Genomic DNA, 13,854 nt, shown 5'->3' with positions numbered 1-13,854 from the left:
AGTGAGCAGGGAGGAGGCCGGCTTGCTGGCTTCTTATTGACAAACAAGGAGTGAACAGCTCACCCTGCAGGAGGTCTGCACCCTGGGTGGCTTTCACATGAACCAGGTGGCCTCTTTGTATGTGTGTGTGTGTCTGTGTGTATTAGTGTATGGGTGTGTACATCTGGGAGCACCCTGAAACAGCCCAGAAGGGAATGCATGAGGACAGGTGGGAAAACATTCTGGATTGAGAGTCCAGAATGAGTCCCAATCTCTCTCTCTCTCTCTCTTTCTCTCTGTCTGTCTGTCTGTCTGTCTGTCTGTCTGTCTGTCTGTCTGTCTGTCTGTCTGTCTGTCAATCTTGCTGTCTGTCTTTGTGTCTGTATCTCTCTTTCTCTCCCTCTTTACCCATTTTTTCTCTCTCTCAGCTCATTTTTGCCTTTATTCCCCCGTCAACAGTTCGCTCTCCCTGTCTCTGTCTCTGTCTCTCTATGTCTCTCTATGTCTCTCTCTCTCTCTCTTTCTCAGTCTTTCCACAGTATCACTGCTGCTCCTCTAACGTCACATCACTGATCACCAAGCAGGGAATGATAACAATCATGTCACTGTCTTTTTGTCCTGTAGGATTGTATTTGGCCCTGAGGTTTTACCTTGAGTGAAAGACACAGGAGAAAGATGACGTTGGCAGGTAAACAGCAGATACGCATGCCAGATCCCTGGGAATTGAACGTGACTTAGACAAAACAAACTGTGATGACTCTTTGGTAAATGCTGCTTTCTGTGGTGTGTGTGTGTGTGTGTCTGTGGTGTGTGGGTGTAACTGTGGTGTGTGTGGTCACCATGCAGCATACAAGGAGAAGATGAAAGAGCTCCCCCTGGTGTCTCTCTTCTGCTCCTGTCTCAATCCCCAGACAACAGACAAGCCCACATACAAGGCAGAAGGTGAGGCCACACACACATTCGACACACACATACTGTATATCTGTGAGGTCCATATCAAATAATGATGTGTTCATTTAGCAGGGGGATATGAACGTGTAACATTTTGATTTGCTGTCAAATGCCCTACTGTGGATCTACACACATTTTCTATCAAAGCTGCATATCTATGAGGTATATATCTGAACTGTGTTTCTATGAAGTCTAAATCTAAACTGTGTATCCTGCCTGGTCTCTGACAGATGCGGTGGACCTGGGCTGGTGTGCCATCAAGGACGTGGAGGTGAAGGAGCTGAACAAGCGGACTTCAGGACAGGCCTTTGAGGTCATCCTCAAGCCTCCCTCGTTTGATGGCGTGCCAGAGCTCAACGCCTCCATGCCCCAGCGCAGAGACCCCTCCCTGGAGGAGATCCAGAAGAAACTGGAGGCCGCAGAGGAGAGAAGGAAGGTGAGGAGGGGTGATGAGGAGAAGGAGGAGGAGAATCAAATATATATTTGCACAGGCGCATGCTTTTGAATATATGTATACAAACATGAACACACAGAGACACCTCCTCTTATGCAGACACACCAACACACACATATACACACACACACACTCACACACATACTATGCGTGGTTGTGACTCAGGTGTTGGGCACCTCTACAGTGATAACGCTCTATGTCGCCCCCTAGTGCCAAGAGGCAGAGCTGCTGAAGCACCTGGCAGAGAAGCGAGAGCACGAGCGGGAAGTGATCCAAAAGGCCTTCGAGGAGAACAACAATTTTATCAAGAACGCCAAGGAGAAGCTGGAGCAGAAGATGGAGGCCAACAAGGAGAACAGGGAGGCTCTTCTGGCGGCCATGCTGGAACGACTGCAGGAGAAAGTAGGTTTTCTTTTTTCCTTCTCATTTTGTCTTTTCATTACGTTCAGGTTTATATAGGTATATGATTTTTATGTATTTTACAACAATTCGATTTTCTACTGTGGTTTCTAAGTGGGTTTCTCATTGTCATAGTCGGTTTTATATATATATATATATATATATATATATATATATATATATATATATATATATATATATATATAAAACCGACTATATATATATATATATATATATATACATAAAGAAGTAGATATCTTTAGTCTTATAAAACAACCTCCCCTGGTCATTGCTTTAAATACAAAATTATAAATGATAACAAATAATTTTCCCCTCCAAAGAAGACATCTAAATTATCACAAAATATGTCATCTATATTCAACTATCCATCTATAATAACTTTCAAGTGAGGTGCTTATATGCATGATACTTTTGTTGGCTTTCTATAGTTTGTGTCCCTGGGGTTTATGTCATTAATGCTAATATATGCGTGAATTACATTGCTGTCTATGTTTGTTTTCAGGACAAACACGCAGAGGAAGTGAGGAAGAACAAGGAGCTGAAGGAGGAGGCATGTCGGTAGAGGAGAGACGGAAGGAGAGAGCGAAGGAGCGCTGGACTGTTCACTGGGAGTCGAGAAAAAGCAAAGTTCGAGATTGTGAGAGGAAAAAAAAGAGAAAAACGAAAACAGAGAAAAAAAAAGCTACAAATGAGGTGTGAGGTGATTCTGCTGTAACGATTCAAAACTCTAATCAACTCCCGTTGGGAAACTAATCTTTTAAGTATTTCATGGGGTTCATCAGGAAACATTATAAAAAAAGCATTGATGAAAAAGTTAAAAAAGATAATTGGTTTGTTTAAGTACCTGAGCAGGGGGCCAGTACTTCAGAGTGTGGAGAGATGCTGGAACAGGTATAGATATGCAGGAAGGGGAAGTGGGTTATAACACTATGGACTCAGTACAACACCTCACCAGGTCTACTACTACCGTCCAATACCATAAGAGTGTAAATCACAGTGCTTATTCCTCTGATGTATAACCGCTAGCACACACACACACACACACATACATTCACACACAAAGACATACACACAAACACACCGTTACACAGTACACATAAATTCTACTTGTGTTAGATACAAGTCAGGCTTTTCCAACTACAACTATCTTATGCACAATCACTCATGCTCTGCATTTTTTAAGGGTTTATCAGGAATTTCAATAAATTATTAATGAAAAATAAATAAATAAAAATAAAGTTGTCCTTTCAGCCGGAGTACAAGAAAGAATTGCTTGAAATCAATACACTCGTTCTGTCATCAATTCTGTCACAGCCTACTTTATTAACATTAGATCATCATTACAGATTACAAATACATTTTGATTCACTTTTAACTTACAGCACAAGAATGCCCTCTGATTTAGATAGACATCACTTTTTTAAGCACACAAATCAGAAGCACATAGTTGTAGTAAATACATGCATGAACAGTAGGTAAAAAAATAAAAAGCTTAAGAAAGGACAAAAGGAAGGTGATTTTAAGGGGACGTACAGGTGGGCTTTGTTCACGGATGCATGGACCGGCGTGCTGGGCTGTGCTTGTCCTGTGTCTATGTACCCTTGTCTCATGCTTGTTTTTAATTTCTTAAAAAGAGACTGAAGAAAACTGAAGAAAGGTGTATGGGTCGGGGGAAGGAGAGGAGGAGGGGAGGGGGGGAGGTTGCCTGAGTCAAACTGACAAAAAAATGGGAAGCCAGATGAAACTTTCGGTCTGTATTTGGGGGGGAATACTGTTGAATTTATACTTGCTGTCTATGTGGCTGAATTGTTTTTGCTTTGGCATGGTCAGTAAAGTCTTTTGTCAAAAAATCTTGTTTCCTCTGACGTCTCTCTATGTCCTATTAGATAAGGGGCGGTGAATCCAATACACCAATATCACTTCAATACTCTACTCATACATATACTGGACATTCCCTATCTATTTTTGATGTTTGATCTGTAATTTTTCAGACAGAGGGAGGGAGGAAGGAGGCAGGTAGGAAAGAAAGGATCTAAAGAGGGTTCAAACCTGACCACATTCTTCTAGATTTCCTCTCCATGAACAGTGAAAGCTAGTAGTAATCCTGCTGGATAATATTGGGAACTACACAGGTGCAGCCCACGGTTACAATCTCACTCTCCAACCTGAACACAGGGTTGTTACTAGTTGTCGGTCCCTTGTTTCCCCTCCTCCGGCCCGGGGAGGGGATCCTGCGCAGGACTAGGGTCTGGTAGGAGATAGGCTTGGATTCAAACCCCATGTCCTCCCCTCCGTGGGGGAACTCACAGTAGGAGCTAATGCACTCTGCCTGGGACAACCGCTCGGGAATGCGGTCCATGTCATGGATGTCTCTGGGGAATGGGATGGAGAGATGGAGGGACGTTAAGCAGACGCTTTGAATGCGAAATAACCTCCAGAGGATGGGGAATCGAACCTGCCTCCTGCCGCAGTGAAAAGCTCTGTAGACCCACTGAGGTAAATCTGGGCTCACCTGTATGTCCAGGGAGAGAGGGACTTCTTGTTTAAATGTGTGACAACGTCAGGGGGGGTTTTCAGACTGGAATCCAGGATTAATTTCACACCCTTCACACCCTTGTATCTCTTCTTCTGTAGCTCTGTCTTGGCAGCAAGCCCTAGCATCACCAGTCCCAGAGTCAGCAGAACTCTGCACGTCTGCCAGGACACAAAAGTTGTGTTAGAAGTGCTCCTTACCAAATCTAAAATCCAAAACTTCATTTAACAATTTTTTGTTTTTTAGATGTAACATGTAACATGTTGTTGCAATCTCTACTTTAATAACTCAGTGCATGTTGGGTACAGCGGTACAGTGCAGAAAAGTTACATGAGAAGGAGGTAAAACTCACCATTAACAGAAGCATTTCTTTTGAGGGTTAGACTGTAGACATCTGTGACTGTGTTCCTTTTGGAAGGTGTTTATATATAGGCAGACAACAGTGTGTTGACTAGGCTTATAGCATTTCCTGCTTTGAGTTGTCTGATCTTGAAGAAGATAAGACCTTTTAATTATTGAGTTTCTGGGAAGTGCCTAGTACCAGCAAATTCTAAATTTGTTCGCTTTAGACCAACATCAGCCCTGAAATCACATATTAACTATAACTTTAAACACATATAAGATTGTATTTCATTTAAGTAAAATGTGAGCATCTTCAGTCACATCTTCAGTCACATCTTCCCCACAATTATTTAATTGCATTTGACCTCATTTTGACTCGTCAAATGGGGTGTATAGGCTACAAGTCACTGCTCTCAGATGTAAGAACAGTCGTCCTGAGTGCTACCTCAGGGGTGGTGTGAACAGGGAGTTTCTATGAGCTGGTTGATGTGGTTAAAACTGAAGAGAGGAGAAAGGTGAAAGCAGCAGATATTCTGCTGAGTCTGCGGACCAAATGATGCGGGACATAACAGCACCGTGTCCATTAAACATTTTACATTTACAGGTTCTACTCATTTATCAGGCGCTTCTGTCAAACCCGACACACTGTAGATTATCACAGACCTGGGATCAGAAGTGCATAGTTCTAATGTTCGCAACGGTTGGTCAGAACTGTCTGTATTTCACCAGACAACCATTCCTTGACTACCCAACAAAATACTGTTAGAACTGCACTTCTTTACAATAAGCAATGCATCACAGGTGTCTTTGTACTCTCTTTGTATTCCATCGGTTGCATGAAGGTTGACAGATCTTTATCTAGGTCTATAGGTAGTAAGCAACCAAACCAACTGTCTATGACTATGACTATCATTTGCAGCAATTGACTGTACAATGTAGACAAATGCTGACGACAGAGACAACAGGGCACCCAGCGTAACACAACTGTCAACCCACACTCCCAAGTTACAATATAGGCCAGAGGAACTGATTAATTTCTGGTAACAGCACCGTCATCATGACTCACCAATATCTGATTAAAACTGAAAGAATACGGTCACGAAAGGATCTCTCAATGGTAGTGTGGGTGGTGAGAGGGCAGGGGAGTCCAAATAAGTCCAGGTCTTCCTGGTTTAACCAAAAACAAAACAAAGGGAGGAGAGCGGGATGTAGTGGGGAGATGGAGCGAAGTGACTGTGTAGTCACAGCAAGTTGGGAAATTATGGAGAACCAACATGATCATCCATTGTAAACAATGTATGGGTGTTTAATTTGGCGCTTATCAGTAATTCTGTGCTAAGAAGAATTTTTATCATGACAGTATAGAGCTCTAATCATAGCGGTCCTTTAACAACCAATGTTCGTTTTGATGCTTATCAATCTGCGCTGAGATTGTATGAGAATCAGTGTCGACACAGATAATGCACTTTCACATCTAGATAGGAAGTGACCCCAGACTACAGTAGAGTCCGCTGGGTCGTTAGGCTAAGCTACAGTAGACTCTACTGGGTAGCTAGGGTTGAGTACAGTAGAGTTTGGGTAGCTTGGCTTGGCTACAGTAGAGTCTACCGGGTAGATAGAATAAATAAATGAAATGAATAAATGTAGATAGGGTTGAGTACAGTCGAATTTGGGTTCCGAGGCTGGGCTACAGTAGAGTCTGCTGGGTTCCTAGGCTGTGGGATGACTGCTAGAGTCAGGGTTGTCAGGTGTCAACCAACACTTCAGAAGTAGTCCAATTCCACGGGAAAACAGCACACCTGGAAACACTGGCTACAGTAGTTTGCCCTCTGCTTCTGATTTTGTAGATAAGAAGCTGATACAGGATGTTCATATGAACTCCCCACAACGGTACTAGAGCTCCGGAACATGCTTTGTCATTTCAGGAGCCTGACGTGTTTCATTGTCAGAAACCACATGGGGGAACTTCTACCAGGCTCCATGTGTAGGAGTGAGTTTCTGTTCTTAACACCAGCTTGAGACTCTGTGCTTGAGACTCCTGCTTGTGAAAATGTTCTGTATATCCAGACACTTTACTGTTCAACATTTAAGAGTTTATTTTTTGTTTTGCTGAACAATTAGTCGCCTGTTTACAATGACAGCTTTGTTTTTCTTTTTCTTTTACAAAATGTAATATTTACACATGACAATGTCTTCTTTACCATAAAAAATGCTTCATAACCTTAAAAACAAATAAAACATGTGTATGAATTGCAACGCATTGATTCAGGTTGTACATGAGTCATACCCCAATCATCTCGACTTCAACAGTGAACACAGAGAATGAGTTTGAAGTCAATAAAGAAAAATGGGTACATGGAAAAAAAACATCTAAGGTCCACCAACGGACACAATTTCAACTGACAAATAAAAACAATAAATCCAAGTGAAAATCAATCAGTCCTCCCTTCAAAGTGTTCTTCAACCCTCCCACCGTCTCAAACCAGGAGACACCTCAGCCTTCTCGTCGATCTCCCAGGAGCCCGCTCGACAGTCGAGATGGATGGCGTTCTCAGATGAGGAAGATGATGTCGTTGGCCACCATGACCTGGTTGTCGTCCTGCATGCGTGCGAGCGCGGCGCGGACCTCGTCGGGGGTGAAGGGGGCCTGGCGATCCTTATTCATGCTGGACATCAGGCTCTGCATGCCCACAGACTGAGCATGTGCAGTACGGAACACCTCCAGGAGAGAGGACTTGAACTCCTTCAGCCTGGACGAGGGAGAGGGAGAGAGGGGAGGGAGGCAACTACAGATTAAAATCAAATCTTGATTTTGTAGCATTGACATTGTTATTTTCCACTGTGGATGAACGGTAAAACTAGTCAATAGAATTGAAATACTGTCAGAACTATGCACTTCCGATCCTTGATATCCTTCTGTACTTCACATGCATTATTTGAATGCCTTCCTAAATAATTAATAAATAGTCCCACCCACCTCTCAACAGAGACAGCTGTCTGTCCTTCCTGGCTAGGCGGCACCACGTCATCCATAGGCCCCGCCTCTTCCTGTGTCTCGCTGGGTTTGGGGGTGCCGGCCTGAACTGGTGGACAGGTAAACAGAGGGAGTCAAACCCAATCCGAGTACAGCAGAGCGGATCAGAGTACAGTGAAGGATGAGGGAGTCTCTTACTCTCAGGGATGTTCTTCTCTCCTGAGAAGTCATAGGGGTCGTAGGGTTCACTGCTCTGGGACGCACGGCGACTCCTGCTGGCCACAATGCAGAAAGGTTAGAATGAACCCCTACACCCCTGGTAGATCTGATGGAAAGTTCCTTGAAGAGAGACAGCCTGACCTCTTCTTCTGGGAGCGCGGCGTGGGTTGAGAGGCAGACACCTCCTCTTCCTCCTCTGACCCAGAATCCCCTTCCTGTCTAGAGCGCTTCTTTTCTTTCTCCAGAACCTACGGACCCAAAAAATGTAATAATGAACGGATTGGTTCAAACGTACAAACAGGTTGCTGACTCGAACAAAAGCCGTATAACCATTCAGGTGACTATTCCAAGCTCTTCTACAGTATCAGAGGTGAAACCTCAGGAGCTATCCACTGCTACTAACTGTACAGCACTGTGGGCATTAGCATGAAGAGGCACCACTAACTGTACAGCACTGTGAGGGTTAGCATGAAGAGGCACCAGACCTTTTTGAAGTAGGCAAACTGGACGAGCTCCACGGCAACCTCCGAGTCTACCAGCTCCACGGTCTTGCTCATGCGGGCCTTGGCGTGTGCGGTCGACAGACGGATCAGGGTCTCCAGGGTACGGGCCGTCACCGGGGAGGTCTGGGGAGACAAGGCCACAGGGCAGGTCAGTACAGCACCCTGGAGTATGTTCTAGTGTGTAAGTTCTAGCATGTATGTTCTAGCGTCTATGTTCTAGCGTGTATGTTCTACTCTATATGTTCTAGCGTGTATGTTCTATTATGTATGTTCTACTGTGTATGTTCTAGTGTGTATGTTCTAGTGTGTATGTTCTACTGTGTATGTTCTACTGTGCATTTTCTAGCGTGTGCCTGTATGTTTGTGCCACTAAATGTGTGCGTGTGTGTTAGTGTGTCTGTACCCACCATGGCGATGTCACAGCTCCATGGAGAGGTGTGTCTATATATGTATGTGTGTACTAGTGTGAGTGTGTGTGCGTTTGTACTAGTGTGTATGTGCTAGTGTGTGTGTGCGTGTGAGTGGTACCAACCCTGGCAATGTCTAGGCCCATCTGTTCCTGACTCCTCAGTCTGGTGTACTCCTCTGCGATGTGATTGGCTGCTTCCTGAGTCAGCACGGGGGTCAACACCTTAGCGATGTGGATGTATTTCCTCATGAACTCCTTACTGACCACCTTGTCCCTGGAGCACACGCACACAACTCCCCTTTAGATACAAACCTATGCTTGCCATGTGGTTAACATAAACACACAGATTATTACTACATTGTGTGTATATATGTAAATACATACACACAATTATGCATGTGATGTGTGAGTGCCTGCGTATGAGTGTGTGTACCTGTGTGTATATGAGTGTGTGTGTGTGTGTGTGTACCTGTGTCGCCGGCTTCCGTGCAGCAGGTTGTTGTGTTTCTCGTACACCTGCATCTCCTCCTGCTCCGCCTGCACAGCATCAGGGTCCTCAGTGGCCAGGATGTCTACTGCCCCGCCCATGGCCATGGCTGGGGTACAAACACACAGTCAATTACAAGGACACGACATCTCTTGACATGTGTTTGACAACAAGGTGGCCTGTATTGCACAACAAAGAATTAAACGTCAAAGCCGCCAATGCATTTGATCCTAGGGGTTCTCCTGCCCTCTGGTGGTGAGAGTGTGTGTGTGTGTGTGTGTGTACCGGCGCCCTCGTGCTCCCGCGGGTCTCTGTAGCGGTGCATGCGCAGCACGTGGTCAGAGATCTGCCGGTCCTGCTCTGGGTCCATCTGGTCCAGCACGATGAAGAGCAGGTCGAAGCGAGACAGCAGAGAGTCCTGCAGACCGATGTTCTCCATAGGAGTCTTGTACTGGTCATACTGCAGGGCAGGGAGGAGGGGGTTCAGACACATATATATACTGTATATATACAGTATTAGTTACACAGTTAAGAAGTTGTGGATTCATTGAAAGGTAGTCATTATTGTGTCAGATGCATTGAGTGTTTGAAACCCAATTCTCCTGTCTGATGTAGACTGGAATACGCAGGTGTGTGTGCATGTGCATGTGTGTACCACGTGTTAGCGTGCGTGCGTCTCTCACCCGGCCGTAGACGGGGTTGGCGGCGGCCAGCACGCTGCAGCGTGCGTTCAGCCTGGCGTGGATGCCTGCCTTGGCGATGGTGACACGGCCCTGCTCCATCACCTCGTGGATCGCCGTGCGGTCCATGTCCGACATCTTGTCGAACTCGTCGATACAGACCACGCCCCTGTCCGCCAGCACCATCGCCCCAGCCTCCAAGCGACGCTCGCCTGAGAGAGGAAAACGATCCGGTCATTCCATTCCCTTTATTCATCCCGTAAACAATTCCAAGTGTTCAGATAACTCCGTGAGCACAGTTAGATAATAGGTATAAACAGAAGTAACACAAATACTATTTTATATCACTACTGTCTGGACCTTCCCAGTGTCTGTGTTTTCTATATGTATAAGGCTTTCAGAAGAGTGTGTGTCTCCTACCGGTCTCCTGGTCGGTGGTGACGGCGGCGGTGAGGCCGACCCCGGAGGAGCCTCTGCCGGTGGTGGCGATGGCCCTGGGGGCCGTCTGCAGCACGTAGCGCAGCAGCTGGGACTTAGCCACCGACGGGTCACCTGGAGGGGTCAGGGGTCGGGGGTCAGTACTCTCCTCTACCTGCAGCTCAGGGTGTGCAACTTATACTGGAGCAAACAGCTTTGTTTTTTCCCCCAGAATGCCCTCTGTTCCTCGGTACCTATGAGCAGGATGTTGATGTCTCCACGGATGCGTGAGCCGTTCTCCAGAACCTTCTCCACCCCTCCCAGCAGCATGCACAGAATGGCCTTCTTGATGTACTCGTGACCATGGATACTGGGGGCCAGGGACCGAGCCAGTTGGTCAAACACGTCCTGGACACACACACAGTCTGTTTAGCCACACACACAGTTTATATGGCTACAAACTGTATATATAGCTACACAGCACAGTCGACAATGCTGGTGGCACCATGTGGTATTACTATCACTGGTACTAGATCATGTGATCTCACCTTGGACCGTGATTTGCTGAAGTTCTTGATCTTGGACACGTCGTCAGCAGAGAAGAAGGGAGACACTTCCTTACACATCTGCTTCACCTGACAGGCTATCATTATGGTCCTGAAGGGGAGGGGGAAAGATAGAGGGAGACAGGAAGTGAGAGGGAGAGAGATAGTGAGAGAGAACGACAGAGGGAGAGAAGGAAAGAGAGAGGGGTGAAAAGAGAAAGACAAAGAGAGAGGGAGGGAAAGTAAGAGACCATCAAAACACATCAGACACCTAACCGAAGAGCGATGCTGCCACGACCACGACCAACAACACAACACAAAAGCTGTAGGTCTGACTGCAGCCGCGGGTCTGACTGCAGTTGCGTCGCAGAGAGAGAGGGGGGTCCTGAGGGGGCCTACCTGAAGGTGCCAGAAGTGTACCCCCCCTTCTTGCTGGGCAGGCAGCGGTAGGTGCCCACCACCTGCACCCGGTCCCCGGGCTTGGCCACGTCCACCAGGTCGTTGTCCAAGATGATGTCCAGCGAGCGGGGCAGCTGGCCTGCAGGGGCCTTCTCTGGCATCTCCTGCACGGTCACCGTCTGGTGGTCCTTGTAGATGGACAGGCCGAACTCTGTCTCCAGGGGGTTGTTCTCCTCGTCCTGGGGGAGGGGAGGGGGGAGTGGAGGGGGGAGACCAGGGGGTTAGTAGGCTCTCCCCAACGGAGAGAGTGAGGGACACGGGAGGGATGGGCTGGGTCGCGAGGGTGCAGAGAAAGAGGGAAAGGAAGATGGAGAAAAGGAGAGGGTGGGAGACAGAAAGAGAGAGATGGAGAGAAAGAAAGGAAAGGGAAAGTTTGTATATCCTCAAACCTCCGACATTTAAAACACAATATTTGCATTTTATTAATTCAGCAGAAGCTGTTATTCGAAGCGACGTACAAACAGTGCATAGAGAGAGGACAGCAGGAGATCAAGGATCAGAGATGTGATATATAAACAGGAAACAGGGAGGAGTCTACCTTGGTTGGGTAGATGGCGCTGGAGGGGAAGGCGTCCAGGGAGGTCAAATCAGAGTATTTGCGCTCTATGGTCTTCTTGGTTGCTGGACAGTAGTGGACGCTACGAACCACCTTGGGACGCACCAGAGAGCCTGGAGAGACAGGAGAGCTTTACTGACAGTCTGGCTCAACTCTGCCAGCAGGACATATCAGCAAACAACTCAACACCCCACCTGCTAAACCTCGTCTGATACAATACCGACAGCTGTGTTTTAATTAATGTATGTGTTGTTGCGTGTAGGTTCTAGGTATTGGGGTGAAGGATATAGGCTGTGGGAAGTGAAGTCGCAGCGGGCATTAGACACTCACACTTGGTGATGATGCCTTCCACACACACCAAGCTGCCCAACAGGCGAGCAGTGAGGGTGCGAGGAGTGACGTGTTTGTGGCCAAAGCTGCCCTCCAGACCCACAAAGAACTCCTCGTATTGCTTGGCATAGGTGGCGTCCACTGAGGCCACCGCATCCTTCAGCGCACGCTGGAACGCTATCAGCTCCTCGAACGCATTGTTCATTAACCTGCAAGTTTGGTTCGGAACGCAGGTGTTTAGTACTTGATGGGAGAGACTTGTATTATGTTTTCCGTATTGACCTTGGCTGTTGGGTCCTTTAAAATGTTTTTTCTGAAACTTCCAAATGTCTACAGCTAACTCGTTTTCTTCAACAGATATGAATAATTACAACTTTATAATTACTAGTAAAAGTCGGGCGAAATAAAATGCAGCAGATGAGTGTATTTGAATATAAGGAAGTGAAGCAGCAAACCTGGCTGCCCTGGCTTCGTTCCGGCGTCTCAGGTCGTTGATGTTGACAATGAGGCGACAGTTGTTCTCGCTGATCATGTCGCGGACCTTGCTCTGGTACACGCCTTGGTCTTGCTGCAGAAGAAGAGATGCGAGAATATCATGCATTTGTATGCTAATGCATACATTTATATTGTACAGTAAAGCAGCTTCTGCCAGAATATAGCTAACTAACAAGTTATTTGGCTGCAACCGGTAACGTCAGCAAGCAAAAATACCACACTAAACCGTTTTCTAAAACTATTCACTACGAACCCGTAAGAAATAGAGCGGGGACTAACATACTGCAAGATTTCTGTTTACTGTAAATCGTGATTACTGAGGCATGCCCAACGCTAATTAGACTTTTGCAGAACATGATTATTCTGTCCCACTGACGCATGGCGTCTTCTCTCGGATCCACACAGGGAGTAAAGTATATTAATTTTCAACTTACATCGTCGTCCAGGAAGTCCAGATAATCTCTCTGAGCCTCTCTCATCTCTTGATCATCAACGACGTCGGTCGCCATTGTGTAATAACTTTGTATGCTGATTCCGTTTTTTGACAAAAAAGTTTCCAGTAATTAATGTTGTTCGCCGTTGCTCTGAGAACCCAACTACTAACTTTTCGCGCCACGCAGTGCAGCAGGCATTCGGAAGAGACTTCTGATTGGTCTAAACTACACACAAGACTTTGCATATTTGGCGGGGAAACATGGGGTACCTCCGTTTTATCTTTCTTGACCAATGGTTTTGATAGATATATTTTCCGACTTAGCAGAGTAAAACCTTAAATTACTTATTAGTCTGCGTTCTTATCCATTAAAAACTTTGTATCAGAAGCTTTGCAAAATAGAAGTGAATATAGGATTTTATAGCGACATTCAAATGTCTGGGTCATTTCCTAAATTGGGCTAAAATTGTTCAGGCGAACACTGGCGTATAAAACGATGAACATTTCCCTACTCGCGGGAAAACTGAACAGGAAATGGGCGGATAAAGCAGGGATAACCGAGAAGCTCAATTTCAGATCTAGATGGCGCTAACTTGCGTACGCAGTATTTATCTCAGTCACAATCTCAGTCCCAGACCAGCATACATGACCAGTGTATTATAACGCAT

At 46.0% G+C, this 13,854-nt stretch overlaps 3 protein-coding genes across 3 annotated transcripts in view; 1 reads left to right on the top strand and 2 right to left on the bottom strand.

The window, feature by feature from the left end:
- stmn4 (stathmin-like 4) overlaps positions 1–3,670 on the top strand; it is a 4,445-nt gene extending 775 nt beyond the window's left edge. Inside the window, exons 2-6 of the mRNA XM_047021663.1 lie at positions 604–667; positions 826–921; positions 1,161–1,366; positions 1,595–1,786; positions 2,307–3,670. Coding sequence (XP_046877619.1) covers positions 655–667; positions 826–921; positions 1,161–1,366; positions 1,595–1,786; positions 2,307–2,366 — 567 coding nt within the window. The 5' untranslated portion in view covers positions 604–654 and the 3' untranslated portion in view covers positions 2,367–3,670. The remainder of the gene's footprint in view (positions 1–603; positions 668–825; positions 922–1,160; positions 1,367–1,594; positions 1,787–2,306) is intronic.
- A 226-nt stretch (positions 3,671–3,896) lies between these two features.
- On the bottom strand, positions 3,897–4,751 carry il17a/f3 (interleukin 17a/f3). The gene is made up of 3 exons (XM_047022140.1): positions 4,690–4,751; positions 4,317–4,498; positions 3,897–4,176 (listed from the first exon to the last, which is right to left on the bottom strand). Exons 1-3 carry the CDS (start codon positions 4,702–4,704, stop codon positions 3,897–3,899), a joined length of 477 nt encoding a protein of 158 aa, XP_046878096.1. The 5' UTR covers positions 4,705–4,751.
- Positions 4,752–6,760: 2,009 nt separating this feature from the next.
- Positions 6,761–13,361, bottom strand: mcm3 (minichromosome maintenance complex component 3). The gene is made up of 17 exons (XM_047021308.1): positions 13,188–13,361; positions 12,714–12,826; positions 12,259–12,467; positions 11,911–12,041; positions 11,313–11,551; positions 10,917–11,025; positions 10,623–10,776; positions 10,372–10,503; positions 9,955–10,163; positions 9,557–9,731; positions 9,254–9,380; positions 8,908–9,058; positions 8,358–8,498; positions 8,014–8,120; positions 7,852–7,925; positions 7,657–7,762; positions 6,761–7,429 (listed from the first exon to the last, which is right to left on the bottom strand). The coding sequence occupies exons 1-17, from the start codon at positions 13,260–13,262 to the stop codon at positions 7,231–7,233; spliced, it is 2,451 nt and encodes an 816-aa protein (XP_046877264.1). The 5' UTR covers positions 13,263–13,361; the 3' UTR covers positions 6,761–7,230.
- Positions 13,362–13,854: the final 493 nt, after the last annotated feature.

Source organism: Hypomesus transpacificus, chromosome 6, assembly GCF_021917145.1.
Source record: "Hypomesus transpacificus isolate Combined female chromosome 6, fHypTra1, whole genome shotgun sequence".
Lineage (NCBI taxonomy): Eukaryota > Metazoa > Chordata > Actinopteri > Osmeriformes > Osmeridae > Hypomesus > Hypomesus transpacificus.
Note: the sequence above shows the minus strand (reverse complement) of the source record. Positions and strands in the feature narration are given on the sequence as shown.